This window comes from Epithele typhae (assembly GCF_022376455.1).
Source record: "Epithele typhae strain CBS 203.58 chromosome Unknown BXZ73scaffold_28, whole genome shotgun sequence".
NCBI classification, from domain to species: domain Eukaryota; kingdom Fungi; phylum Basidiomycota; class Agaricomycetes; order Polyporales; family Epitheliaceae; genus Epithele; species Epithele typhae.
The window spans coordinates 178,786-205,037 of NW_025954219.1; the positions used below are offsets into that span (position 1 = coordinate 178,786).

A 26,252-nucleotide genomic window follows, 5' to 3' on the forward strand; every position below is an offset into this window, starting at 1 on the left:
ACCGCAACTTCCATCCTGCCCCTCGGCCACTACCATGGACGCTGGGCGCATTCCTCAGATACTCAACTCGTGAGCCAGACGCAGCAGCAAATATACCACCGTGGGTGCTTCTTGTCGACCACTACTCGGATGATTCTGCCATTACGCTCACCTCGCCTGAGAACATGGCAGCGATCCCCGCCGCATCGAAATCGATCATCCATCCAGGAGCACCAGACGCCCGGCTTCCCATCTGGTTTTTGGGCCTTTGGCAGAAACTCTCTGACGTTCAGACCTTGCGGCGGGACTATCTGGATGCGCGGACGTGGGTGCTCAGCATGCGCAGCACACACGCATGGCCTGCCGGCAGCGGCGAGGAGGCCCTCCATTTCTTGGACCATCTGCCGGCTATGGATAGCCAATGGCGACGTGCCATACCCTGCCTTGCATCGTCAAACAAATGGCTGAACACCGACTCCCTCGACCTCATCGTGCGAGCACTCACAGCCGAAATTTTTGGGGCCAGCCGAGGGGGCGAAGTTCATATTATGTCGCCTGGCGTATCGGGTCTCAGCCGCCAGACGCTCCGTTCCCGAATCCCCCGATGGGTAGAGCGTGGACGCTTCCATGAACGCTCCACAGTCTACATGCCATGGCATCTGGAGCAGCATTGGATAACCGTGGCGTTCGACATCCCGACGTCGACCATCAAACGAGCTGATTCGCTGCCATCGTACAGCGCTGGCCCCATGGTTGCCGTGGTGAAGAAGATGCAAGTCATCGCCTGTTGCATTGACAAGGCGTTTGGCAGACGCCCTACCAAATGGGCTTTCGACGACGCCTCCATCCCTTGTGAACCTCAACGGGACGGCTTCTCATGCGGTGTCGCCACCGCCATGACAATCGCGCACGCAATCTTTCCTGATCGCCGCCCATGGCAGCCGGAATGCCCACAGCAGCAGCGTCTAAGCCTGCTTTTGCAGATTCTACGTGCTTTAGCACCCCAGGTGCGCCCCCTTCCATGTACATCACGCTGCACTGCACTGACGGCTCACGCCAACACTAGATGCATGGGGATTCAGATCAGGAGCCCAGCATTTGGGGACGACCCGACCTCACCGCCCCTACCAAAACGCCATCGCCTCCGTTTTCATCAGGTGCGGCAGCCCAGCCTCCTGATCAAGCAGCCCCATACAATGGCCCGACGCCCGCTGGCACGTCCACTGCGCCACGGGGGCCGCAGGGCCGTGCGTTGATCCGAGCACCCCTGTCGTTGTCCCTAGCTGACAAGCCACCGCCGACGTCCACTGCCCTCAACATTCCCCCAGTGTGCAAAAAGGCGTCTCTCCCTGCAAATTTGCAAGCATCACTGTCAGCGTCCACGAGCGATGGGACCACCGCCTTCCCCATGCCGCCCACGCCGCCCACGACGGGCAGATCTGCGCCACTCCCCCTGCCCCCTCCATTGTTCAGGAAGCCTTCATCGGCGACGGCCAACCAACCACCGCCGGACCTTACGACGGGCGCGGCCATGGCGCTCCCCGCTCCCCCCGGCCCCTTCACGAGATCAGCGGCGGTCGGCCAGCCCCCACGGCCGCCCACGACGGGCACATTGGCGACACCCACAGCGCCACCGGCTCCCTTCACATGGCACGGGTTGGCGCCGCTCCCCCCGCCCCCTCCGCTGTTCAGGAAGCCTTCATCGGCGACGGCCAACCAGCCACCGCCGCCCCTTACGACGGGCGCGGCCATGGCGCTCCCCGCTCCCCCCGGCCCCTTCACGAGATCAGCGGCGGTCGGCCAGCCCCCACGGCCGCCCACGACGGGCACATTGGCGACACCCACAGCGCCACCGGCTCCCTTCACATGGCACGGGTTGGCGCCGCTCCCCCCGCCCCCTCCGCTGTTCAGGAAGCCTTCATCGGCGACGGCCAACCAGCCACCGCCGCCCCTTACGACGGGCGCGGCCATGGCGCTCCCCGCTCCCCCCGCCCCCTTCACGAGATCAGCGGCGGTTGACCAGCCCCTGCAGCCGCCCACGGCGGGCACGGCGGCCGCGCTCCCAGCGCCACCGGCGCCATTCACGCGGCATGGATCCGCCCTGCACGCCCCACCCAATTTGCCATTCAGTAAGCCTGCGCCGGCGAATGTTGACCCCCCTTCCCTGTCGCTCACAACGGGTGCAGCCGTGGTGCTCCCTGCGCCTCCATCCCCCTTCATGAGGTACGAATCGGCGGCGGTCGACCAGCCCCCACGGCCGCCCACGACGGGCGCAATGGCGACACCTCCAGCGCCGCCGGCTCCCTTCACATGGCGCGGATTGGCGCCGCTCCCCCCGCCCCCTCCACTGTTCAGGAAGCCTTCATCGGCGACGGCCAACCAGCCACCGCCGCCCCTTACGACGGGCGCGGCCATGGCGCTCCCCGCTCCCCCCGCCCCCTTCACGAGATCAGCGGCGGTTGACCAGCCCCTGCAGCCGCCCACGGCGGGCACGGCGGCCGCGCTCCCAGCGCCACCGGCGCCATTCACGCGGCGTGGATCCGCGCTGCACGCCCCACCCCATGCACTACTCGGTAAGCCTGCGTCAGCCAAGACCAGCTTAACACCCAAGGATTGAGCTTGGCTCAGATGTAGTATGAATTGATCTAGTTTTGATTGCGACTGTTAGCTGAATACATGTGGGCAATGTCCGCGCATACGCCCACATCAGCCCGGGCGTCCAGCCTCCCCCGGCCACGTTGCTGCCGAGGGCGTGCACTTTCATCTGTGATCGCCGAACGCACAACGCCCCTTGGCCGCGCACGGGCAGTCTTCCGTCGTGGGTCGCCGGCTCGACAGCGGCTTGTTTTCCTTGAACTTGGAGCTGAGCCCATTGTGAGTCGCCATCTTGGGAGCGCAGCAGCGCGAGAAGGGCGAATCCGTTCACCAGGCTTTGAAGGCGGGGTAGCCGATGATCAAGCCCGTGTCCGAGCCTACAATGGCACGGCCTTCGCGTACTCGGGTCAAGGTTGTTGACCACCGAGCGTCCTTCTTCGGAGATGGAGGCACACTGAGAGCCTTGAGCTGGGCGCGAAAGCCCCCGAGAGAGGAGCTCGGGCCGGCGAGGGGGCGTAGGCGGGAGGAGCCGTACAGCGAGCCGGCTTCGGAACTGGCTGCAGGGTGTGGCGGCAATGGAGGAGCACGAACCGGTGGCTAGAAATATCACGCTCACTGACAGTTCTGATGTCGAGCCTCGCTGAAAATAGGGCGGCGATTGTGGGGGGGGTGAGGATGGGGCACGATGGCTCTGCGGGCGTGGGCTGAGCACGGGACATGGCAAGGGAGGCTTTGACAGCGGATGAGGACTGGAGGAGGAGCTTGGGGCGGAGGGTGGCGGTGGGGACGCCGTCGTGATCGCTTGGTGCGCCGCTGGGGATGCAGGAGGCCCACTGGTGGACACCAGCTTCGCCGCTGTGCGGCTGCCCGACCCACGGGTTTCATGGAGAGAAGGATGGGGAGGAGGAGGAGGCGGGTGATTATGGCACTTAGCCACCCCCAAACTAGCATAGTTTACGTGTCACGCGGCAAGCAACTACACTAGTACAGGTGCTAACTAAAGATGACCCGAGCCCTACTTAAACCAGCTGCGAGTTGTGCAATGAACAATGCTCGAGGCGTGGCGGGGTCTCACGTGAACGCCCTCAGAATTCTCGTGGCCAGAATGGCTGGACCGGGAGGAGAGAGAGACGGCAGCAACAACCTATAAAAAACCCTGTGGGAAAAAATCTCGCGCTGCCATCCCTCGGCCCGGACCCCTCCCGGGATCCGCGCACAACTCCATCTCGTTCCCGAAATAATGCCCCCGCTGTATTCTTGCGACGCGCACGCAATAGCGGCTACGGGAATCAAGGCCGCTCATGTGCTATCGCACCCGATCCCGTAGGTGCCCGCCTTCGCTTAGCGCAGACCAGACAAGGGAAGTGAAGGATAAGAACAAACAAATGAGCATCAACGCTGACCCGTCCCTACACGCTGTGGGATAGCGTCGCAGAGATCGAAGATCCAGCGGATCCAGTGCCCGAGCACTGGAATAGCAGCCTCGCTGCGAAGCCATGCCGCTAGGAAACCCTGGGCACCTTGGCGTTCCCATACCGTACGCGCGCGCGCGCCGGTCAGTAATTTCGCAAGTCTCTGAATCTGCCTGGATCTGCCTGGTTGGGTGATTCAGACAAACCCAGACAAGTGAAAAAAATCCAGACAGCATTTCGTAGGACCCTGAACCAGACACAACCAGACATATGGACCAGACAGCCAGGCATCCAGACTTGCGGGTCGGGGTAGCATTCCAGCTTGGTTTTGACGCGCATCACGCGCGGACGGAGCCATATCGAGGGGATTGATGCAATTGCTATTACGATAGTACAGGAGCTATACACACAATTCACGCCGTGCACACGGCGCCGACACGCCCCTGCCTCTCGCTGTCGTCGCCTCGCCGTGCCGTGCCAGTGCGGCCGCGTAGGCTGGCCCAACAGCCACGGCGCCCGCAGCGTGCCCTCGGTCCTCCTCGATCTCGGCGTGCATGTGCTGCGCGTCCGCCGCGAGCGCGTGGTATCGCCTGCGGTGCCGTTGCGCCACTCGTCGTCCCCGCGGGCCGCCGGCCCAACAGTGCCGCGGAGACTCCGGCCGCGGGATTGCTGCTCATCATGCGCATCCTCGTCCACAACCCCCGGCACCCACTCCTCCGCACTGTACGTCAGGTCCGACGCGTTGATCGGGACTAGGCCGTTGTGAGTCCGCACCTGTGGTGCGGCGGATGGTGCAGGCGAGAGGCTCGCCGCAGAAGGACAGCATCCGGCACAAAACCTCGCACGAGATCGGATTGTGTGCGACGTGAGGTCTGCGGGGGGTGCTGGTGCCGTTGTCGTTGGTCAGCGTGGGTGCTCGAGCACACATTAGAAATCTTAGGGACGCACTCATCAGGGAAGCCACCATAGAAGTCGAGCGGAGTGCTGGGGTCGGACGCGGAGGTGATGTGCAGGCGGCCGAGGGAGCCGGGGTGCTGGAGACACCAAAGCTGATGCCAGCGCGACGTGACGCGCTCCATGCGGCGTTCCCAGCGACAATGTTCGTGGTGCAGGGTATCCCGCTACGTGAGATGGTGTCGTGAAGGGAAAACCCGCCGGGCTTGGCGCATATATGCACCGAATCGGTGGGCCCCGACCACACACGATGCGTGCATAACCATCTGCGCGTTAGTGATCACCACAGCAGAGCGCATGGTATGCGTGGGTGCGCTCGACGCGCTCGACACGGCGGCGATGTTCTCCCCGCTGGACGACCTGCTGCTATGCACGACAATGGATCACAGGGGAAACCCACCGGTTTTGGCGCATATATGCGTTAAAATCGGTGGCCCCAGAGCACCATAATAGAAAAAGGTGTTTTTGGAACGCCACGCACGGCTTGGGATGGGGTAGGAGCGTCCACGGGGGGCCAAGCGTGCGGGAGGATGTTGGGGGGAGGAGGAAAGCAGCGTACCTCTCTAGTTGTGCAAAACTCGGCCAGCTCCGGTTCGTCTTGCTGCGCAAGCTTTCACTGGGGCTGAAATGGCATCGACATCAGCCACCAGAGGATCCGAATGGGCCGTGGACATACCTGGAGTTGTAGGAGGGGCTATTCCAGGCTGGAGAGTGTGTAGGGAGTAAGTCGGTGGAAGAGAGAGAGAGAGAGAGATGCGGCACTGTTTGGCGTCCGCTGCCTCCGCGACTCGACGCGTGCGCGTACGCGCGTCTGTCGCTTGCTCTTTGCTTCATTCCTCCGCGCTGCAGCTTCGCCTTTCACCTTCGCCCTCTCTCGTACAGCGACCATCTGTCCCACATTCCCGTATCAAGCGCTCTTCGCTTCCAGTGGACCCAACAATGCGGGTTCTTGGAATACCTGGTGAGCTCACAGGCATCCCTCTGTCGTCTTCGAGGCCTGCGACGAGCTCAGATTCCGGCTGATGAGCTTGCGTTTCTGCACACTTGGGCGGGAGCGCACGGTCAGTGAGGCGGGCGCAAACCAGATGCCAGTGAAGAGGGGCCGACCGACACCCTCGCCCCGTCCTCGTTCTTGTCTGGCCGGATCTCCATGATCCCCGGCGCCCGCACCAACCTCAGTCCCCGTCCCGCCCTCGAGGTACCACACCCATGCGCTGCGGTTCTCCTGGAGGCTCACGCACCTGTTACCGGCGAGCGCGAGCGCGGTGCACATACGGGCTCGGTATGCCCATGCAGTGTGCGTGCGATCGTGGTCTTGGACACTGCGGACGTCGAGCTTGGGGCGGTACGGCTGCAGGCCTGCAAGGTCACCGTGGAGGTCGACCCCGATCTTGTCCACCACCACCGGGATCGTCGATACCAGCACCACGCTCACGCTCATCTCCGGTGTGCCTCCTATTGAGTCTCCAGTTTTTGTGCACTCGCGCACACAGTCGTGGCCACGCACACAGACACGCTCACGCAGTACATGGCCGCGATGGGCACCGTGGACGACGTTGATCAGGAGTCATGATGGGGCTGCTTCGCCTCACCAACTCGCAGCTCGCGAACCTGCAGTCCCTCTTCTTCAACATCCACGGTGTCCGTCTCCCCTCCCTTCCTGCACACCGCTGCCTGTGCTGATCTTTGTGTTCTCGCATCGCAGGTCAACTTCAAGCTCACACCCAACGCGCAGATCTGGCCTGTAAGTCTCCCTTGGAGTTCCCCTCCCGTCCCGTCCACTGACGGCCTTCATTTCAGCGTGCACTCGACGCCGCGATCGGCGGGGACAAGAAGAGTGTGTACCTGACCGTGAACTCGATCGGGACGCCTACGGGCAAGGGCCTCGACTTCATCAACGTGATGGCGTTGTGCCCTGTTGCGCCATTGAACAGCACGGGAGGCGCGGCTTCCACCGCAGGGAGACGCTGCCCCTGGGTGAGAACAGCCATCGGTTTTCGGGTCGTGGTCCCACTACTCACGCATTATGCGCAGGCGGTGCTTGTCGATCCAGCCATGTGGGACGTCCACAGCGCGATTCGTGCGCGTGCTCGTGACGCACATCCCGTCTAGAGGCAGGGATAACCTCGTGCTCGCAGATGGGATGACGTTGCAGGTTGAGCACGTCAATATGTATATAGATCGTTATTCGCACGAGACAGCGTCGTAAATATTGAGCCCTGGGTGCCTGAATGCCTGACGGATGTCTGAAATGCCTGGAGTTTTTCGTCCAGGCAATTCAGGCAACCAGACATTTGCGCAATTACTGATCGGCGGGCCGTTTTACTCACACTGCTGCCTTGTGATTTCGCTGCGGCAGGATGGGGAGCGCTCCACTGCGAGAGGCATAAGGGCGGCAATATATGCAAGGCCGAGAATCATGGGGTATAAAGATGGGTGAGGCCCGCGACGTCATGGCCGGGGTCACCGAAAAGAGGGGGGTATTCAGGAACAGGGGCACTAGCCCTCGATGTGCGAGCTGGGACAGGGGACCTCAGCGGCCGCAATGCGAGGGAGGAGGAATCGAGCTCGCCTGCGCTCTTAGGCAGCAAGGCGGCACAGGCATCACCGCGAAGGAGCGGGTACGCCATGAGTAGGAGACAGGGTCCCAACAAGAGACGAGACCTGAACAAAACGCAGCGCGACTAGTCGCCGTCTGCCAGCACTGTCTGCGCGCGATGCCAGGGAGGAGGGATTGCGCTCGCCTGCGCTATTTGGCCGCAAGGCGGCGGGGGCTCGCCTGCGCCCTTTGGCAGCACGGCGGCGGGGAGGTGGGGACGCACCGTGAACCACCAGGGGGAGGCGGCTGGCGGCGAGGAGGCGGGTCTTGACTCTTCCGCCGCACAGCCTTGGACTCCATGGCCCACTCGTCGAGGCTGGGGCGGCCCTCAGACATTGGCGGAGAGTGGATGCTGTCAGGCGTGGCCCTACCACGGATGATCGGCACCTGCTGGCTCTGGCTCGTGGCTCGGGGTGGGGCTCTGGCTGAGTGCCTGGCTGTGTGTCTTCCAGCTTCTATTCCCGCTCCCGCTCCCGCTCCCGCTCCCGCTTCCTGGCGACGTGGCCCGCGTGAGTTTCGTGAGCGCAGTCGAGCGCGAGGACGTCGATGGCGACCGCGCGATGAGGTCGTTGAGCGCAGCCTGATCGAGCCCAAGGTTCGAAGCAGCGTCGAAGAGCTGCTTCAGCGCATGTTCGTCCGACGGCGTCCTAGAGTTCATAACCGGCGTGAGCGGTTGTGACCCTGACCGTGGCGTGGGCGACTGCGAGGGTGGCAACGGCCCGTTCGGACTGGTGCTCCTGAACAGGGTTTGCAGCGCAGGCGCCGAAGACGGCATGGGCGGATACAGCTCTGGTGAGGTTCCCCCGAACCGCTGTTCTGACTGCAGGGCGGTCGTGGACGCAGGTTGCGGCGGGATCTCGTGTCGCTGCAGCACAACAAGGTGCGGCGGGCCTAACGACTCGGTGGTAGTTGGGCGCTGCTTCCGGAAGCATGCCATGAAACCCTTCAGCCCGGGTCCTGCAGAAGCAGGGGGGCTTGAGGTGCGGGAGCCTTGAATCTCGGCTCCGCTGCCCCCGCGGACGACGCAATGGGAATCGGCTCGCTGCGGAGTGGAAGATGAGTCGCGCTACGCGTGTGAGGAGAGGGAAGGGGATCGGCGGTTGGGCTTCAGAGCTCGAGAGGGAAAGGCGTGACCTCTTCTCCGGTGAGCTGCGGCTTTGTGCGGATAGTCGAGCGCAGCCTCTTGAAGCGCGAGCCTATCCCACCCGACTGGTGCCCAGGTCTGGTCGCCGGCGCGGACGTCGGTGAGCGGATCGGGATCGCGTCGACGCTCGAGGACGCAGAGACGTGCATGGGAGCAGAGATCTCGCGTGGGGTGATGCGCTTGCGCACCGTGCCGCTGCCCTCATGCAAGTTCGGGATGGAAGGGGACTTGCGCAGGGCCAAGGTCGCCGCCTCCGCCCTCCACTGCACCTCAAGAGCGAGCTCCGCCTGGCTCATGCCCGTGCTGGGTGATAGGGGCGACAGAAGGGCGCTTGGGCTTGTGGGCATCGTGCCGATCGGGGGCGACATTGGCATATTCGGTGCGGGCTTCTTCCTGAGCGACTCGGACCGCTTGGGCACATCAGTAACTTCCAAAATCCCTGAATCCCTGAATACCTGGATCTCAGGGATTTCAGGGATCCCGGGGAACCAGGACGTACAGGGCGCGCTCAGGGATTCAGGCCTCAGGGCTCCCGGCGCGCGCAGGGATCAGGCCTCAGACTGCTAATCAGCCTAATACAGTCGTTCGTGTAGGTTGTGATCTATTTACATGTTCAGATAGTACCTATTGAACGTGGACGTGTTGAGCGAGGCGGGATGAACACGTTGGGTGCGGTGGGATGAACACGCGGGAAACTTGAGAGCCGTCACCATGGGCGGAGTGGGCGAGCTCAGACCGACGAATTACACCACCTCCGTCTCAGTACCATCGCGCGAGCTCACATTCGACCCCACCGCGCACGATGCAGCAGCATGGTGTGTGCCCGATCCGGCAGCATTGCAGAGCGATGGCGAGCATCGCGCGCGACGGCGAGAGCATCCTGTGGCCGTACTCTGTGTCCACCAAGCATGCGCGGCGGTGATCGCGGGAGAGAACGTGCAGACCCGTGCTGTGTAACCCCCCAAGCACGAGAGACAAATTTCGCGAACTTTCTGCAACTGTAGAGGCGGAAAAGGTCAGGTTCCAGTGTTTGGGCTTGAGAGCGATGTAAGGAAACGCACATTATCATGGCAGGAATTTTTGAAGTCCCCATGGGCCGCAGACAGTGCTGTATATGGTAGAGGTGCGGGCTGAGCACTGGGGTCGTAATCGAAGCGAGGTCATCCGCTGGGACGCGATTCACGGGATGGCCAGCGCACCTTCTTCTATAATATTCACCCCTTCGCCCACGATCTTCGGCTCGGCTTCCAGAAAGGGCGGTTGACTACTGCGAATGTTCGGGTCGTGCACACAGAGTGGGTGGGGATAAAACCCTCGAGTGAAATATACATCCTCACCATGTCTAAAAAACGGTCTTGATGCACAGGGAACCGGTACAGAAACAACTAAGCTGATCGGAGCAGTTAAGAGCAAGATCGGAAGGAATTTATGGAGGAGAACATACACTTGAACAAAATCTGTTGGGTTGCTGAGCCCGGTAAACGAGACCGGCGGTTGTAGATCCATAGCCATGACCATCTCCCTCAAGAGAGATGGGAGAGAGGAGACGAGGGGTACCTGGAGTGGTGGTGAGAGAGGAGGAGGGGAGGAGATGCGAGACGTCCGCGTCAGCGCCCACCGGTCTTCCAGAGGCGGATGACGCGGGCGCCAAACGGCAACGCGTGTCTCCTTCCTTCCCCCATCTCCCCTCCTCATATTCCACATTGTTCTCTAGCCACGCTCGCTACAAGACATGACTCTCTCGCTCTCCCACTCTCCCACCCACGTGGGATCACCTCCAAGACCGACTGGTCCTCGTTCACACTCGCGCACGGACCCGAAGCGCCCCCAGGCCCTCCAGCCAGACTCACGAGTACACGCCCGGCACGCTACGCTCCCCTAGGTCGTTCTCGCCCTCGAGCTCATCCTACCTGAACGCCCGAACGCCTGGTGCACACGTAGCCCCGATGCAGTTGCTGGAGCCGTTCGCGTACGCCGCTGCGATGCGGTTCCACGTGTACGTGCTGCACCCGCAGCTGGCGGGTACGCCGCGCTTCATCGGGACGGACACGGCGAACGCGTTGTGGGCTCATGCCACCGCACATCGGGTGTTTGCATCGCTTGGTGCGATTGCGCACAGGTGAGGAAAGCGTTCGCCGTCCTCCTGCAGCCCCAGCCCCAGCAGCCCGGCGCCCGTGCGCTCAAGGAGAGAGGTATGTACTAGCTCTCCTCATGCACACAACTCTCCCTCTGTGACGCGCGGCCCCCCACGGTTCACAGAGCGGCAATGTATTTACCATCACACGCCTCGCCAGTCACTCGCCCTCGTGCTCGGCGTGATTCCACGTGTGACGCCGCACCTCCGCTCACTCGAAATCACGATCGTAAAGGGCCCAGAGTGCGATTTGCACGCGTACACGGTCCGTCTTACATCCTTCTCACTAGTGTTGTGTGCTGATATCCCGCCCCGACGTAGGACCCGTAGGTCGCTATGCTCCACTCCACCTCGCTCGTCCACCTGACCCTGCACTTCCCGCCCAGCCGCCAGACCAACCATGTGGAGAGCATGGGCACGGCCAACGACATCTGCGCCGTGGAGGTCCGCCGCGTCGAGGCGCTCCGTCCGCTCCCCTTCCGTTTCGTGCACGCGGTCCCGACGCTCCGCGTCCTCACGCTCTCCGTGTGCCGACCGGGTTCGACACTGCCGAAGCGGCTGCGGGACGTGCCTCCAGCCGTTGCCGCTGAGTTCGCGCGCGAGGAGTTCGAGCGGCGGTGGAGGCCGATGAGCGAGTTCATCAACGAAGGGCTGAGGGAGCTCCGGGCGGAGATCGTGCGATGGCCAGCGTGTTCATGCCATGTGCGTTCGTGCGCAGGTGGAGGATTTTCGCACTGCGCTAGGCGAGCCGGCAGTGGTGCATGCGTCGCCGATCGTGTTCTGCAGGAGGCAGCGCGCGGGGAGGACGGCTTGGAGGCGATGGTACGCATAGAGGGTTGTTGATGGCATTTACTGTCCCGATCAGACTAGCAAATATATTGGTTTCGTACTATATGGATGCGTCCGCTATGTGTGGAAAGTGTCCTGAACGTTGAACCCTGAGTGAACTGGCCGGCCTGGCGCCCTGAATGCCCAGAAACGGCCTGGACACCCGGACGCCCGGAGCGAAATCCCTGGATTCCTGGGAACCCTGGTCAGGCCCCCCAGGTGTCCTCAGGATTTTGGGAAATTACTGATGCATCTGCAGAGGCTTGGTAGGCGACAGCGTGGACGCCAGAGGCTCGTCGTCGTCGTCGTCATCGTCAGATCCGAAGTCGGGCATGATGGATATCCAGTGCGGAGCGGGCGACGTGCTCTTGAACGGCGAGTCTTCCGCACCAAACAGCGCGTCCGCGAGCGCGCGGTTCCTCCGCATCGGGCTGGACTGCTTGGTGCCGTGTCGTGGGGCTGGAAGCTCCAACGAGTCTTCTTGCGGCAGCTTTACATCCGTCTGAGCCGTGGGCGAGTCGATGCTGTCGACCATCACGTCCAGCAGTGCGTTCGCGCGCGCAACGTGCTCGCTCGTCGTCCACGGGCCCGGAAGCGACGTCTACGCCTGCGCCACGGGAGGCTGCGGTGTTGAGTTGACCGTACGCTCGCCGTTGAACGAGTAGTTCGACTGCGATGTTGACGGTCGCCTCCTGCGAATCGAGCCTGGCCGGCGGTTCTCTGGGGTGGCCGCCTTCACGAGGGCAGCGCCGACGAGCTTGTCCTGGATGGCGGCGAAGTCGCTCTTCGAAAGCCCGATTTCGCGCTTGACAGCCTCTTCCGTCTCGGGTGCGTCGTACGGGTACGTGCCCGCAGTCGACGTCGCGCCGACGTCATGCCACGGCGACGCGTCCGGATCGAACGCGGAGAAGAGGCCATGGAGCCGATCCGCCTTGTGATCCTCGTCCCACGTATGGTAGCTGGAGCCGGCGGATTCGAGGGACGGGCGAGAGGAATTGGCGAGCGGAGGGAAGAGCAGCGCGTTTGGCACGGACCCAAGCGAGAACGTGCTCGTGCTTGCGTGTGCCGTCTGCCGCGACGACCGCCGTGAGCTCCGTGCACCCTCAGGGGTGATGCTGGCGTCGGCGAAGACTGCATTCGTCGGGGACCGCGTGCCGTTGTTGGTTGGTGTCGTGGTCCGGAGCGGAGTGCTCGTCTGCATTGGGGAGCCGAGGCTCATACCAGACATGGCGGACTCGGGGCGGTCAAGGATGTCGGCATAGTTGGTGTAACCGCCGTCCACCCAGGGTGAGTCCGGGAGTGCGGGCGACCGGAGCGAGCGTGAGGTGGCCTGGGATGTCTGGGACTTTGACTGCTCGAGCTCCGAAGTCTGGTCACTGATGCTGATCGAGCTGTTGTTCCGACTGTGGCCGCGGGTGTGCTGCGACTTCTGTGGAGTCCCGTTGGGACTTACGGGTGCGTGCCAGGTGATGTTGGACGGTGTCGTCGCGCGGGAGGGGGGAGAGGATGATATAGGTTGAAAGGAAGGACCCGAAAGGGGCGACATGGGCCGGCGCCGGCCTAGTACGGGTGACTCGGCTCCGGAGTCCTTTGTGGGAGAACCTGGTTTGTTGCCGAGGCTGCCCCCTTGACGCTCTTCCGGAGTGTAACGACCGTTCATTGACCGGTTGAAGAATAAAGGTGCCGTGGAGGGGGTAGCGGGGTACTTCGAGCGCGTGCCGGAATATGAAGAAGACGTACTGGGATTGTGCCTATGAAAGCTCGACGCAATGCTTTGGGGTTGGGTATTGATGCCTGGTAGGCGAGGAGTGTTGGCGCGGGGCGTGGTGGAGGGAGTGAGATCTTCTGAGTCGAAAGTTGCCCCCCTCGGCGTCATTGGACGCAGCATGCCAGGGGTGTAGTCGGGCAAACGTGGCGTAGGCGATGTCGTCCTGGAGGCAGGGTGAGGCAAAGAGCGATCATCTTCTGCTGACATGAGGTCGTCAAAGGACAGTGCAGTCCCGGTGTCGACATCAGCTGGGGAGGATATGGGTGACTGTTCGGGCTCCAGCGCAGCGCTGAGAGGCCCATTTATTATCTGGCTCGGCGGAACGTGGGTGATGGGCGACCGCTCCATAACAATTTTTTCGTCACCCTCCTCCTCCAACTCCCGTATTGCCTTGTCGAACGCCGGCGACGCCCGTCTGAAACCTTCCGGTGACAATACCCTGGAGAGTCGTTTGGCGAGTATGTTCGAGTACTCCGTGTCTTCAATGATGGCCCGGTTGTTGGAATTCGTGCTCACGTTACCGGGGCTGGACGGCGCAGATCCCGACAACGTGTAGGAGCTGTCTTCGGGGGTTGTAGGCCGCATGCTAGTCGCATATACCGACGAACCGCTCTCCCCGCGCGCGCTCGCGACCGAGCTCACGCTCGCGCCCTAGTCTGACTGCACGATCGCACCGCCGGTCGTGGAGCCGCGGCGACCCTGACGTCGGCGAGCCCGCGGTGCGGAGGAGGTAGGCCTGGTCGCGGAACTTGCCCGAGCCGAAGAGGTTGTTGCTCATCCGGCGGCTCCACGTCGAGCCCTTAGCGGAGGAGATCGAGGAGAGCAACGGCGCGCCGTGGAGCGAGTGCGCGGACGGAATTTGGGGGACGGTCATGGAGTTCGTAGTGGAGGAACGCACCGACTGCCGCGTGTCGTCCGCCGCGCCGCCTTCGTCCTCTTCGTCGGCGGTGCTCCCGGGCCCCATGTCGTAGCCCTTGCGCTTGCTCTGGGAGCGAGTACTCAGCCGTGCGCACGTTGCTCGGCGAATTTCTTCTGCAGGTCATCGAGCCCGATGGGCTCGCCAGTCGAACTTCGGAATACTTACGCTGAACCGGCGAGTGAGGTCTGGTGGGAGGCAGAGCAAGGACGTCTTGATGGATGCCATCGTCATCAACGTCGAGGATGAAGTCGTGTTCGAGGGAAGAGAGTGTGAGTTCGGATGACCATGCAACGGTGGAAGGGGCACCCAAGGCAGGTCCGAGTTCATGCTAGTTTGAGAGCAGTGGAGAGACGGGCCCACCTCGGAGGGCGTTGACGAGGCAGACAAGGGCGATGATGCACGGCATCGACTCGGCAGCCTCAGGGAAAGCATTAATTAACACCCGCAGCATCCACCATGGCCAAGGGTGGGAGGGGGCGGAGGCGTTAAGGAGCCGTGCTGCAAAGGGCGCCCTGATCGCCATCGGCGCCACCGGGGCCGCTGTGGATTTGATCGCCGATCAAACAGATGGCGACGACGCTGGGCGGCCCCGGATCGCCCACTGCGCCGCTCGCCGCCGATCACGCTCTCCATCGCTGACCGCGCTCCCCATCGCCGCCGCCGGCGCCCGCCATCACCGGCGGCGACGCCGCACACCGAGGGCCTCCCCTGCCAACGCGCAAACCAGCTGGCGGTAACACGCGCTGGGAAGCAGCAATCAATATGGCATTGAGGGGGCTGCACGCATGAGGCAACGGAAATTGGCACGACGGGATGGGCCGGATGGGAACCGCCGAAATAGGACGCGGAGGCCTTGCTCCATATCATGGCCACGGCCTTTGTCCGGTGTGGACTACACCAGACAAAGAGGTCTCTGTCTGGTCTGGCGCTCCGAAAGCATCCCGGTCTGGGCATGAGCATCCAAAGATCATGGTATGCTCTGGTAGCCTGGTTTGGTCATTTCCCAGAACTGATTCATGCGCCACCAGGAAACACGGCCTCACCCGGGTCCGTCATAGGCACAACATAGACCTCATCGTTGGCAGGATTCATGGCACCAGCCTGTTCGTCGGGAATCTCTTCGAGCAATAATTAAGCCAAGATGACAATGGCAGTGTATCTCATTTGTGAATTTCCGGTCTATTATGGTAAATGCACGGTCGTACATAATAAGAGAGCCCTTACTGCACATCGTGCAAGTACGCGCAGCGCGCGTAATTCATACGAGGGACTCAAGAAATAGGCGCCAATAACGAGACGATGGAAGCGGGGAGGCTGGCGTGTCACATGAACACGGTTGCAGACTTGCGAGGCCACGGGCTTGGGCTTGGTCGCGAGTCGTGCGAAGGAGAGGCTGGCTGGTGAACGAGAGCAATATCATGGGCTTGGTCGCGGGCCTGAGGGCCTGTCAGTGGTCACGGACAAGAGCGAACACTGTAGCAGGCCTGAGCCGGATCTCGGGGTGGCAGGCGAGGGCGGTTTTGTAGGTTCGAGGGGAACTGCGGGCTCAAAGGAAAGCGAAGTTGCTGGCTCGAGGGGCCAGGTGCGCAACTGGGAGGGGCGACGGGCTCATTTGCGCACATGAGGAGAATGCACCGCTTCTCCGTCGCGTCGCGCGCCGTCCGCGCACCTCCCTGTGGGCGCGGGACATTGCTGCAAAGTGGCGGAGAAGCAGCGCGTACCACCGGGAGCAATCAGTACTGTCGAGAGCTCTTGGTCCCACTGAGCTGGGAGCCCTCGGCGCCACTGCAATGGGGGCTGCTGATGCGACGTAGACTTCAGGAGCAGACTGACCGAGTTGGGTGGAAGGACGATACTGATCTCGGCCTCCCTCAGCGGCGTGCCAAAATTCGGTCTCCGCTGTAATGGGCTATGCTGCATCCGAAGCCGCAGCAACTGAAACACTGCATCAGTTGCAACCATATCTCCGACGGTTGCAACTGCAGCGACTGGACGGCATCAGCTACAGATGAAATTTTAGCATATGTGTTACACCATGGACTCTGTCTCATTACTATAAAGTTCAAAGCTCACGTTTCGCGCGTCCTAGGCCACGCGGGCCGCGGCGCTCTCTTGCTGCACGCTCCATTCTCATCCTTGACGACTCCATCGCCTCTACTACCGATCTCGTCGTACTGTTTCCGCTCCATCCGCTCCTTAATAGCTACGCACGTCACGGGGAGTCCCCCACTCGTTCTCGTCCCGAACTTGTGAGATTAACGCTGCCACGTTCATTAGTGCCCGCTCGCTCTCGCCTCGCACCACATCGTTCCCCTATGCTCTCCCACTCGGCCCCGACCTTAACATGAAATTGTGCCCCTGCTGCTGTAAGCCAGGTATAAGGACAAATGCAAAGTTGCTAATAAGTGGTGGCCAGCCTGTAAGGGGAAGCAAATCTGCATTGGGGGTGCACGCAGCTAAAACAACAGGCAAAGCGAGGGTGCAAAAAAGAGACTGGCAACTACGACGAGAGGCGACGAGTGGGTGGAGAACAGAATTGGGTGCAGATGCATTGGGCTGTTCAATGGAGGAGGGAAGGACCGGACTGACGTTTCGAGTTTTTCCACTTCATCGCCCCGGAGATGCCCTTTGCTCTCGCCACCCAGCCCAATGGCGCTGGCCCTCCACCAGCCTTGACCGGCGACGGTGCCAGCAGCGCTGCCGGTGGTGGATTTGGAATGCCGGCTGCTAGCCCCGTGCCCTCCTTCGCAGAATCCGCATCCTTCGTAGACGCCTTTCTTGGTATCGAGGCCTCAACCGTCACCTCCTCCACGAGGATCTTGATCAGGGTGAGGTCATTCGGCCCCGTGGGAATGCGTGGGGACCACATTTTGGCGCCCAGTAGCCGCCGCGAAACCGCACACCTGGCTGCGGTGACGAGCGACGCCTGGGTGGAGGTAGCGTTGATTTGGGTGGCCTGCTTCGGTGAGGTTGGTGGGCCATCATTCTGCTGCGATAAATCGGAGATTAGAGCTCTGTGATCTTGTTGACTGGGGTGGGCGCTGATGCAAGATGCGCCTGGAGGCGCAGAGAGACGTGCTGAGGCCAGCCTGCGCCCTGCAGCGACTTCTCAGACGCCGGAGAGAGCGCTGTTCTGAGGCAGCGACCCCACGAAGAGACAGGGAAAAACGATGCATGTGGGGCAAGAAGGACAGATAGGACCACAAACTCACAAGCTGGCAGGGTGCTTCGAGCTGCTGCTGCCTGCTTGCGCGCATCTCGCTCTCCCTCTCAATAAGGGCACATTTCTAATGACAGAACTGCTGAGAGGTCTGGGAAGAAGAGGCTTCATTGCTGGCAGACTCACGTCTTGAATTGAATTGAAGTTGAGCTCAGCCTTCTCCTGGACGATGGCGAGGCCTGCTGAGGGCGAGCGGTGGCAAAGGGTGGGTGCACGACGCGACGCACGTTTGGGGAGGGTGAGAGACATGGAGGAGGACCGCTTGGCCGTGGACGGGTGTGGGACTCGGCGTTGGGGGATATAGGTGGCTGGTTGTTTCTCGAAGAGGGCGCTGTGGCGCCGGCGGACTTGCTGGCCTCGGGTAAGTGGGTGCGGCAATGCTGGCTCGGGTCCCAAGGAGGAATAAATGAAAGGCGGGCGCCTATATTTGCAGCCAACGCCTGCTGCCCTCCGATATCTGCTGTTGATGGAAGCCACTTATGCTTCTTCTTCACTTTGCCATCTCGCCTATGGTGCCGCGCTAACCCCTGACTCGACCGAAACCATCCTCCCAGTCCGGGCCCACCCAGCATCGCGCACGCGCGCGCGAATCAGCATAGTGAGCTCGAAGGATGAAGCGGAACTCGAGGACGAGAAGTGGGGGCGCAAACCGGAAGTAAAAATCTATACTGACGGGTCGGTGATCGATGGGAAGGTCAGCACAGCAGCGGTGCGCGGAGTCGAGCGGGATAGTGATGGGAGTACACATGTTACGCCAATAAGCTCAGCTCCCCGGTAGCCCCTCTGTCGCACTCAACAACTAAGCCGCTATATGTGCGACGCAATCTAGGAAGGCGAAATCAGGCCACTACCTCACCGATCACATCCACGCTGGGCTCCACAAGACGAGCGCGAAACACTCCAGTGCCAAACCAACGACGCTATGATGGGTCCCGGGCCACCTGGGCATCGCAGGGAACGAACTCACCGACGAACACGCGAAATGCGCAGCAGCCGGGGACGTCAGCAACCCGAAGAAACTCCCCGCCTGCCTCAACAAGGCACGAGTCCCCACCTGCGCAGCCGCTCTCTGTGCGACGCACCTCACCGTCCTGCAGAAAAAGCTAAGAAGAGCTGGAGCGAATCTCCACGATGCCCCAAGATCAATCAAATGAAAATCGACCCATCACTGCCCTCCAAGTCGTTCCTGGACCTCATCACGCCGCTCTTGCGCCAACAGGTGAGCCTCCCTATCCAACTCCGCACAGGACACGCCCCCCTCCAAGCCCACCTTCACCGCATACGCAGCGCGGACACAGAAATATGACCGGCGTGCGGAGTGGACGCCGAAATGGTGATGCACTTTCTCCTCCGCTGCCCCGCATACTCACGCGAGCGCATGACACATATTCACATGAAGCCTGGACGCAAGGGCGCAAGGCTCGAGTATCTTAGATACTGAGCAGTGCAGACGCGCTCCCACAGCTCTTGGCCTACATAGACGCGACAGAACGCCTCCGGCAGACGTTCGGGGCCCTCACCAAACCTGAAGACGCCACTCCCGCGCCGCAACCACCCGCAGCCTCTGTAAACTGTCAAGTAAGCCAGCGCGCAGCACCGCCCCGACCACCACCACGGCAGCCTCCCACGCCAACCCGCCAACAGCAGAGCACCACCCCGCTGCGTGCACCACTCCCGCCGCGCGCACCACCTCCGCCGCACGCGCAGCCTGCCCACCGCGTGCCAGAACACGTTAGACGCCAGACATACGAGTCCAATAGACAGACTGCTCCCCCATCCCCTAACCCTCTCCCTCAAAGTCCCCATCGCCCCCTTCTCCTCCATGACCCATACACATAGCTACCGACCACACTAATTATTATACAACAGGGGAGAGCACAGGCGCAGTGACACACCCACACGAAGACAGGGATCCCGAGACGGAGTCCGTCCGGGCTCGCACAACCACCCACAGCGCTTGGGCAACGCACGCGAAAGTAAATAGGTGGCAGGCGAGCTGTCCTGCGACCTGAGTTGAAGGAACCCCACCCAACAAGCTGCGCGGCGCACAAAGTGAGCATTAAGCGAAATTGCGGAGCGCATGGGAATAGCTTAGAATGCCTAGAATTCCTCAGGATTCCCAGGATTCCAAGGTAGACAGGTGTCGTGTTGGGAATGCTTTCGTTGTCGAAGATTTTATTGGAATAGGGCGAGGATACCATCAGATTGGCTTGGAATTCCCAGAATACGCTGCGGTATTCTGAGGCATTCCAGGAATCCCAAGCAATCCTGAGCATTTGGAGTGATCCGAGGGATTGTGATACACGGCGTCATCCTAGGGCATCGGAATCGGCTCGTGCGGGGGGCAGGAAATCTACTGGCGCTTTCCCAGGTGGACTTCGGCGATTCGGACCAGAGCATATGCGCGAAACATGAAGGTAATTGAGAAAAGCACCGAACTACGAGTGCATGAGGAAATATCGAACATGGAGCTGGGCACAGTACTCGTGCGACAACATACACGTCTGCGCGAGCGACCCGTGTGCGAGCAGATCGACGCCGCTACGCTGTGAAGGAGGACGCCATCCGCGCCTGGGGACCCTTCCAGCCGCGCTATAATAAGCGCCTCCCTTTTAAGGCCGGGCCACATCAGCTCGCAGACCGCACTGTTGAAGTAAATGCACGTGTGTCAGCCACGGGTTTGACCGAAGTAAGCGTGACGGAGAAGGGGCGCACCACAGCGAGAGCGGGCCGGGCGAGAGCAGAGGACCAGAGCGCAGAGCGCAGAGGACACCGGGACGGATAACGCGAAAGTGGGATGCGGGCGAGATCGGAGGACATTGAGGCGAATCGGAACAGGAGGCGGAGGACATGAGGCGGAGGACACGAGGAGGACTTAGCGTACCCGCGCCCATCTCGAGCCACCACCGTTCAGTAGCCTTGTCCAGAAATTTGCTCCGCGTTCTTGCGCTCGCCCGCGCTCCACTCGACGTCGCCCGCGCCGACCGCACGCCCCTCGCGGTGCCACTCGAGCCCCCGCGCGATCGCGACGCGCATATCCGCGTCGCGTGCCCCTGATCGGGCTCGTCCTGGAGGTGATATGCCCCCCAGTTGACGGGCGACCGGTTCTCTGTCTCCATGGTGCACGAGAGACACCGGGCCTCATGCGTACGGAGGAAGCCATAGCAAGCGGTAAGTTCCATGGTCACAAAGCGGTATCAAGACATACAGTGACTGCAGTCCATGCGCATTCGAGAGCTATGGACGTTCTTTGTATCCAAACACGGTTTTGTACCAGGTGAACAGAACCTGAGAGAGCTCTAGGACTTGGTAGAAGTATCAGCACATCGTATCACTTGACACCAATCAAAAACCCAAAGAGAAGTGGAAGGCGAGCTTGTACCTGCGTGATGTGCGGGAAGTCGAGGACGGCCCGAGGCTCAGAGCAGGACACGACGCGCCGCTGCATGGAGCTGATCCTGCGGGGGATGCGGACGCATCTGCCACGCGGCCTGACGAAGTCAACTAAATACGCGTATGGCATACGCCGTGTGACGCCGAGACGTTTCTGTGGGCGGAGAAACTAGGAGCCGTCGAACGTCATGAGGGGAGCTGTGTAGAAGAACATGAGCTAAAGTCAACGTGAAACGAATAGGAACGTTACACGTACGGGCGTAGCGGGGTCCAAAAACCAAGCTGAGAGAGAGACCCTTGAGGTTGTGAGCTTATAGAGAATGTGACAGCAGTGTGAGCCACTACAAGAGGAGGGGTGCATGCCGGAGAGGTGCATGAGCGAGGGAATTCGGACAGAAGTGTGGGCGGCGGAACTGCCAATCGGTGTGGTCCTGTCAAAGCGCGCCATTGACAATTCCGCAGTGCGTGGTCGTCGTGGGGACTATGCGCTGTGTGTAGACGGCATACCGGGTGGAGACCCGGAAGTCCACGGCGCATCACCAGTCCCCGGATGACCCAGTGAGCGGAGTCTCGAAGAAAACTAGGGGAAGGTGCCAACCACCGTGAGCGGATAAGGTGGGGTAGCGAAAAAAGCATGCGTACCTAGCTTCAGCCTCATATCTCATAAGCATTGTGGTCGCCGAAGTCCTGGCAAGTTAAGTTGGGCAAGTCGAGGCTGCGCTCATTCCATTGTCGCCGGTCGAGAAAGAGCGGCGCCGATGTTTGGCGCTGGCAACGTGCAAGCGTTTTCAGAAACGACGCCGGACCAACTCCATCGCGCCCTGCTTGTCGTGCGGTTTCTTTCATAGCCTGGCCACTTCCCGAGCCATTGCGGTACCATCGGATGGCATTCGAATTCCCAGGATGGCGCACGTGCATCCCAATTCGGCGCCGCATCCCAAGCGAATATTGGGCAATTCTAATCACTTTCTAATAGCCAGGCCGCCATCCCGGGAATTCCAGTGCCTGGGATCCTTACCTGGCCGAACGCACTTTTGCTGATGCAGCTCTGCCCCATTCCAAGTTGAAATCGCCGTCAGGTCTAGCGCCCAGGCGCCTGCTGCCATCTCAGCGCCTGTAGACGTGGTGCGCCACAAGAGGCCCAGCGCCACCGCCATCGCCTCCTCCTCACTTCCTCGCACTCGTCAGGCTGCCCATCGGCACCTTCCTCAAGGCCTCCCCCTTGCTATCCTCCCTATCTGCCCTCTCAATTATCCTTAGCTCCAATCTAATTCACCGCCTGCCTCTCTCAACTCTCCAACGGTGCTCTTAGATCGTCTCAGTTCAGTTTGGTGGGTATTTCCAGTTCTTTTGTATCAATATCTCAGCCTGTTCACTTTTGACCATCTTTTAGCCACCCACATATCAAGACCAGCGGGTTGGGTCGGAGCTGTGACCTGTGAAGAAGTGGAGTTGGCTCAACTTCTGGTAAGTTCATATGGTTCTGTGCAGTCTATGCTTGGTCTTCACGCCCGGTCAAGGCAGACCATTCTCCTGGTGCACCATTTCCAAGCTCTTGTGAACGGCTCCGTGCCCTTGCACAACCTTGTTCTCAATTCCTATTGGTATTGAGTTCGACCACGGTCCACCGCCCCTCCCCAGCTGTCCCCACTTCAAGATCAGTCTTCAAAGCTCCTCAGAACGACTGTGTATCCTTCCAGTCTCTGCTTCCCGTGTACTATTGAGCCGAGAACCCACTCTCCGGTGTGCACTCCTCAAGTCTACTCCATATTGGCTCTTATTGTGAGACAGCAGTGGTTGGTACTCACAAAACCAACACTTGGCTGACCTCAGCCCTCCAACAGGCCTAGTTCCATACTTGCTGCGTTGTTCACCTCATCAATAAGAAATGGCCCATCTCACATCCAGTATGTCGGTTAAATGAATCAAGTGTATATTACTTTTTTCTTAGCATCTTTCAGCGCCCATGCAATGGCATGAAGTGCTAGCTGCTAGCTGCACCTCTGACCAGAAGTACATCATCACTTCGCCCAACACCGATTGGATCCCCGAGCCTCTCATTGGCCTAGTCAAAGTCTTCCTTCGATCAGACTATCGCTACGGCTCCCACGATCCTTTCCAATGGCCCCAAAACTTCTCCAATGAGATGCCGTTCATATCTGCTGTCCTCAGAGAGGAGCAATCCCCTTTTGAATATTCGTGCCTTTGGTGGACACCCAGCGAAGAACAGTTTCGAACCGTTGAAGGGTGTATTTTCACTTCAATTGGAGTTTTGGAACATTCGGCTCTGCAACGGCTCCGCGACATCGCTTGTCAACTGGAAGACGAAGCTGGTCTGTTTTTGGCACGCTCTTCTCATCCTGTGCTCAAGCAACTTCTTGGCCGCCTCCACACCTGCCTTGATCGCCTTCGTTTCTACCCTTGCACCTTCCGCGACGTCTGCTTCCAAGTTCGCGAAGCGCAGCGGTCATGGCTTATGTGTAGGGCCTTCATCGACTTCTCTTTGGCCACCAACCGGTCATCATCAGCTTTTCAGCCCCTGCAAACCCGCTTCATGGGAGCTTTTACGACATCTCCAGATACCGTCCAGCTGCTCCATAGCTCCGGGATCCCAGTTTGGTTCATCCGTCCGGATGCTTCTGTAGATATGCACACCATCATACACATCAAGCAACCCACAATAGCATGCCGCGGCATTGAACAGTCACTCTACCTCGGTGGGACGGAGCCCATCTACTCAGGTCTGTCTGATGGCCGACTCGTCGAAGCTGTATGCCGCCAAAAACACATGTATGTCGACGTATCTGTGACGCCCATCCTTGTTCGTTATGATGCCGAGTCCTATGTGCATCACAAGAGCACAAACAAGACCACTGGGAAGGATGTTAGGCAGAAGAGCAATCACTCTACGATCCAGCCTTGTAAGTGCACATTGCGCTGTGTGTATAAGCCCGCCCTAACGCTTCAATAGATAGGCACCACAACTCTCAGGCGAACGCGAGCAACACCTTGACCGCCAGAGGCAATGCGCACTCCCAGCCGCACCCGACCCAGATCCGTGGGCGAGACAAATTCCTCGACCCGGTCCACGATTGGATGCCACCCTCGATCTCTGCATGGAAGGCTGCAATGGAGTCTGCGGATCGGTCTTGTCCCCAATGCCCTTCTGACCAAATATGGGGGTATTGGGTTCCTGAGCCAGCTCTGTTACTGGGTCCCAGCATGGAGGAGCGTGTTCGGCTCTACATTATGTCTTGGCTCCGAATCCGCCCTGCATGGTTGTACCTGCTCCCTCTCCCCGACAGTCCCGTGACGAAGGTTCGACCTCAGTGGTGGCGCGATATACTCAATAACTGCCAGTTTAGTGCTGAAGCTGAACCGGATAGTCGGCGCGAGAAGAGGCAGAAGGACATCAGCGCCATCTTCGGAGTCATTCTCGACTGCAACAAAGCCATTCTTCCTGCAGGTGAACATGTTGGCTGGTTCGACCACCGTGTATCCATGGGGCGCATCCAGGGGAGCAATGCGAAAATAATTCTCTACGAAATCTTCGAGCTTGGCTTCCGATACGAGCTCCTCGCCCTCGACCGCATCCTACACCCCATGCCGAACCAACAGGATGCGGAGATCATTCGGGAGCAACGACTTGCAGAGGTCTTTGCGGGGAGGGATCTTTATCGACTCCACGAGGAGCCTAAGACCTTCGCCGGCCTAGGTGCTGAAGATCCACAAGATCCCGTGCGTGTTCGGTGCCTCGAAGCGCTTCGCCGGGTGGTATCGGAGTGGCCGCTGTGCCCCCCAGACATAGTCGTTCCTGCGTTTCCTATTGGCGTTGCATCTCCACTACATGCCATCAGAGATATGGAACGTAAAGTAGCTGCGTTCTACATCAAGTCGTTTTTCACATATGCAGGCCGGGCTCCCCTAGTACCCCACCGATTTCCCTTAAATGTGCCCCACGTTTCTTGAAGTGGAATGTTATTTTTATTGCCAACCATTCAACTTTTAGATCCGACATCGAACCATTGAAGTGGGCTGCTGTTCTTGAGCGCCACTGCCCAGTTCCGACCAGCGAGTGTCGGCCACGAGGTGTGGCAGAAAAAATGGCGAGAGCATCACATGGTGGAGTCGCGCCTGGCGGCCAGGGTTGCTTGGGGGCCGACAGTTTGCGAGATTGCCAGCACCCAGTGCGCGTGCGTGCGCGCCACTTCCAACAGCCCTGTGGGCGCGCACGGGTGGGCCCCACGTAGCTACTACGACCACCATGCGATTGCACCATTTAGATTAAACTCGCATGGTGAAGCGGGCTTGGCTGTTGCAAGAGCGGCGACGCCCAGCGTCGGGCATGGCGTTTCTGCCGTTGGCGATGCGAACGCGGGCGTGCCATTACTGGCACGCTGAAGCATCCGTGCGAACTTGATCCACTAACTATGGAAATGGTGCGGGCCGATGCGGACGGCGGCGTCCTATGGACGCAACATGAAGACAAAGAAAGCGATTGAGACTGTGTGGGCACTGCTCGAGAATTCTGGGTTGCTAAGTTCCTCCCCATCCTCTAGGCTTGCACTGCCATAACTCGAGTCGGGCCCAAACCCTTTCCTCCTTCCGATCACTCACGTCGCCCATATCTCTTCCGTCTCGCCCTCGTTTCATCATGTCCCCCGCCCGCGTCACCCGCACCACCCACAGAGTCGCCCGCCGCGCCGCCCTCTGGGCCCGTCTCACCCTCTCCCACCTTTCCGTCTCCCAGTGCGTCCTTCGCCTTCATTGCCACCACCACCTCCCGATGGCACCAAAACACATGAACACGTCCACCCAGATTCCATCAATGTGGAGAGAAAAATACCCCGGGGGACGTGGTTACATTGTGCTGTGGCCACGCGCTGCCTCGGTGGGTCCACTCTTCCCTACCGCGCTCCCCGCTCGCCCACCACCTTCCCAGACCCCAACAGCGCTGCCGACCCCGTCGCCACAGCGTGCACGCCCCAACGCCCAACAGACGTGCACCAGGTGGTCATTCCGCTGGCGCTGCCGGGTTGCGCCATGGTTCATGGCGCCTACATGCCACGGGATCTGCCCACCACGGCGCCTTGCACGCGTCGCCCGCGCACCACCCACGCTGCAGCCCTCTTGTGTGGGCCCCACCTCATGCGGCACGATCTCACCTTTGACCGCCTCCCCGTGCCGTCTCTGTGCACATCGTGGAGAAGGGAGCTGACCTTGCATCCGCAGGCTTGTCATACCAACCTCTGCTTAAACTCACTCATAGACTACTCAGTCTACAACGCCAGGCCGACAAGGTGCCGG

The 26,252-nt window shown here is 60.5% G+C and overlaps 7 protein-coding genes across 7 annotated transcripts; 2 read left to right on the plus strand and 5 right to left on the minus strand.

Moving 5' to 3' along the window:
* Positions 1–1,158: 1,158 nt before the first annotated feature.
* On the minus strand, positions 1,159–2,865 carry BXZ73DRAFT_78006 (uncharacterized protein; the record flags this gene model as incomplete). The annotated part of the gene is made up of 2 exons (XM_048022780.1): positions 1,159–2,558; positions 2,763–2,865. 2 exons carry the CDS (start codon positions 2,863–2,865, stop codon positions 1,159–1,161), a joined length of 1,503 nt encoding a protein of 500 aa, XP_047877306.1.
* Positions 2,866–2,901: 36 nt separating this feature from the next.
* Positions 2,902–6,381, minus strand: BXZ73DRAFT_101960 (uncharacterized protein; the record flags this gene model as incomplete). The annotated part of the gene is made up of 4 exons (XM_048015070.1): positions 2,902–3,131; positions 3,191–3,387; positions 4,935–5,107; positions 6,115–6,381. The coding sequence occupies 4 exons, from the start codon at positions 6,379–6,381 to the stop codon at positions 2,902–2,904; spliced, it is 867 nt and encodes a 288-aa protein (XP_047877307.1).
* A 131-nt stretch (positions 6,382–6,512) lies between these two features.
* BXZ73DRAFT_101961 (uncharacterized protein) lies at positions 6,513–7,052 on the plus strand (the record flags this gene model as incomplete). The annotated part of the gene is made up of 4 exons (XM_048015071.1): positions 6,513–6,581; positions 6,646–6,684; positions 6,741–6,917; positions 6,975–7,052. 4 exons carry the CDS (start codon positions 6,513–6,515, stop codon positions 7,050–7,052), a joined length of 363 nt encoding a protein of 120 aa, XP_047877308.1.
* Positions 7,053–7,906: 854 nt separating this feature from the next.
* Positions 7,907–9,030, minus strand: BXZ73DRAFT_101962 (uncharacterized protein; the record flags this gene model as incomplete). Its single annotated transcript, XM_048015072.1, has 2 exons — positions 7,907–8,605; positions 8,674–9,030. 2 exons carry the CDS (start codon positions 9,028–9,030, stop codon positions 7,907–7,909), a joined length of 1,056 nt encoding a protein of 351 aa, XP_047877309.1.
* A 2,856-nt stretch (positions 9,031–11,886) lies between these two features.
* Positions 11,887–14,557, minus strand: BXZ73DRAFT_101964 (uncharacterized protein; the record flags this gene model as incomplete). The annotated part of the gene is made up of 4 exons (XM_048015073.1): positions 11,887–12,213; positions 12,262–13,999; positions 14,088–14,398; positions 14,498–14,557. The coding sequence occupies 4 exons, from the start codon at positions 14,555–14,557 to the stop codon at positions 11,887–11,889; spliced, it is 2,436 nt and encodes an 811-aa protein (XP_047877310.1).
* Positions 14,558–16,645: 2,088 nt separating this feature from the next.
* BXZ73DRAFT_78010 (uncharacterized protein) lies at positions 16,646–17,801 on the minus strand (the record flags this gene model as incomplete). The annotated part of the gene is made up of 5 exons (XM_048022781.1): positions 16,646–16,767; positions 16,922–17,318; positions 17,545–17,619; positions 17,679–17,731; positions 17,780–17,801. 5 exons carry the CDS (start codon positions 17,799–17,801, stop codon positions 16,646–16,648), a joined length of 669 nt encoding a protein of 222 aa, XP_047877311.1.
* Positions 17,802–22,911: 5,110 nt separating this feature from the next.
* On the plus strand, positions 22,912–24,914 carry BXZ73DRAFT_47780 (uncharacterized protein; the record flags this gene model as incomplete). Its single annotated transcript, XM_048019937.1, has 2 exons — positions 22,912–23,829; positions 23,937–24,914. 2 exons carry the CDS (start codon positions 22,912–22,914, stop codon positions 24,912–24,914), a joined length of 1,896 nt encoding a protein of 631 aa, XP_047877312.1.
* Between the last annotated feature and the right edge of the window lie 1,338 nt (positions 24,915–26,252).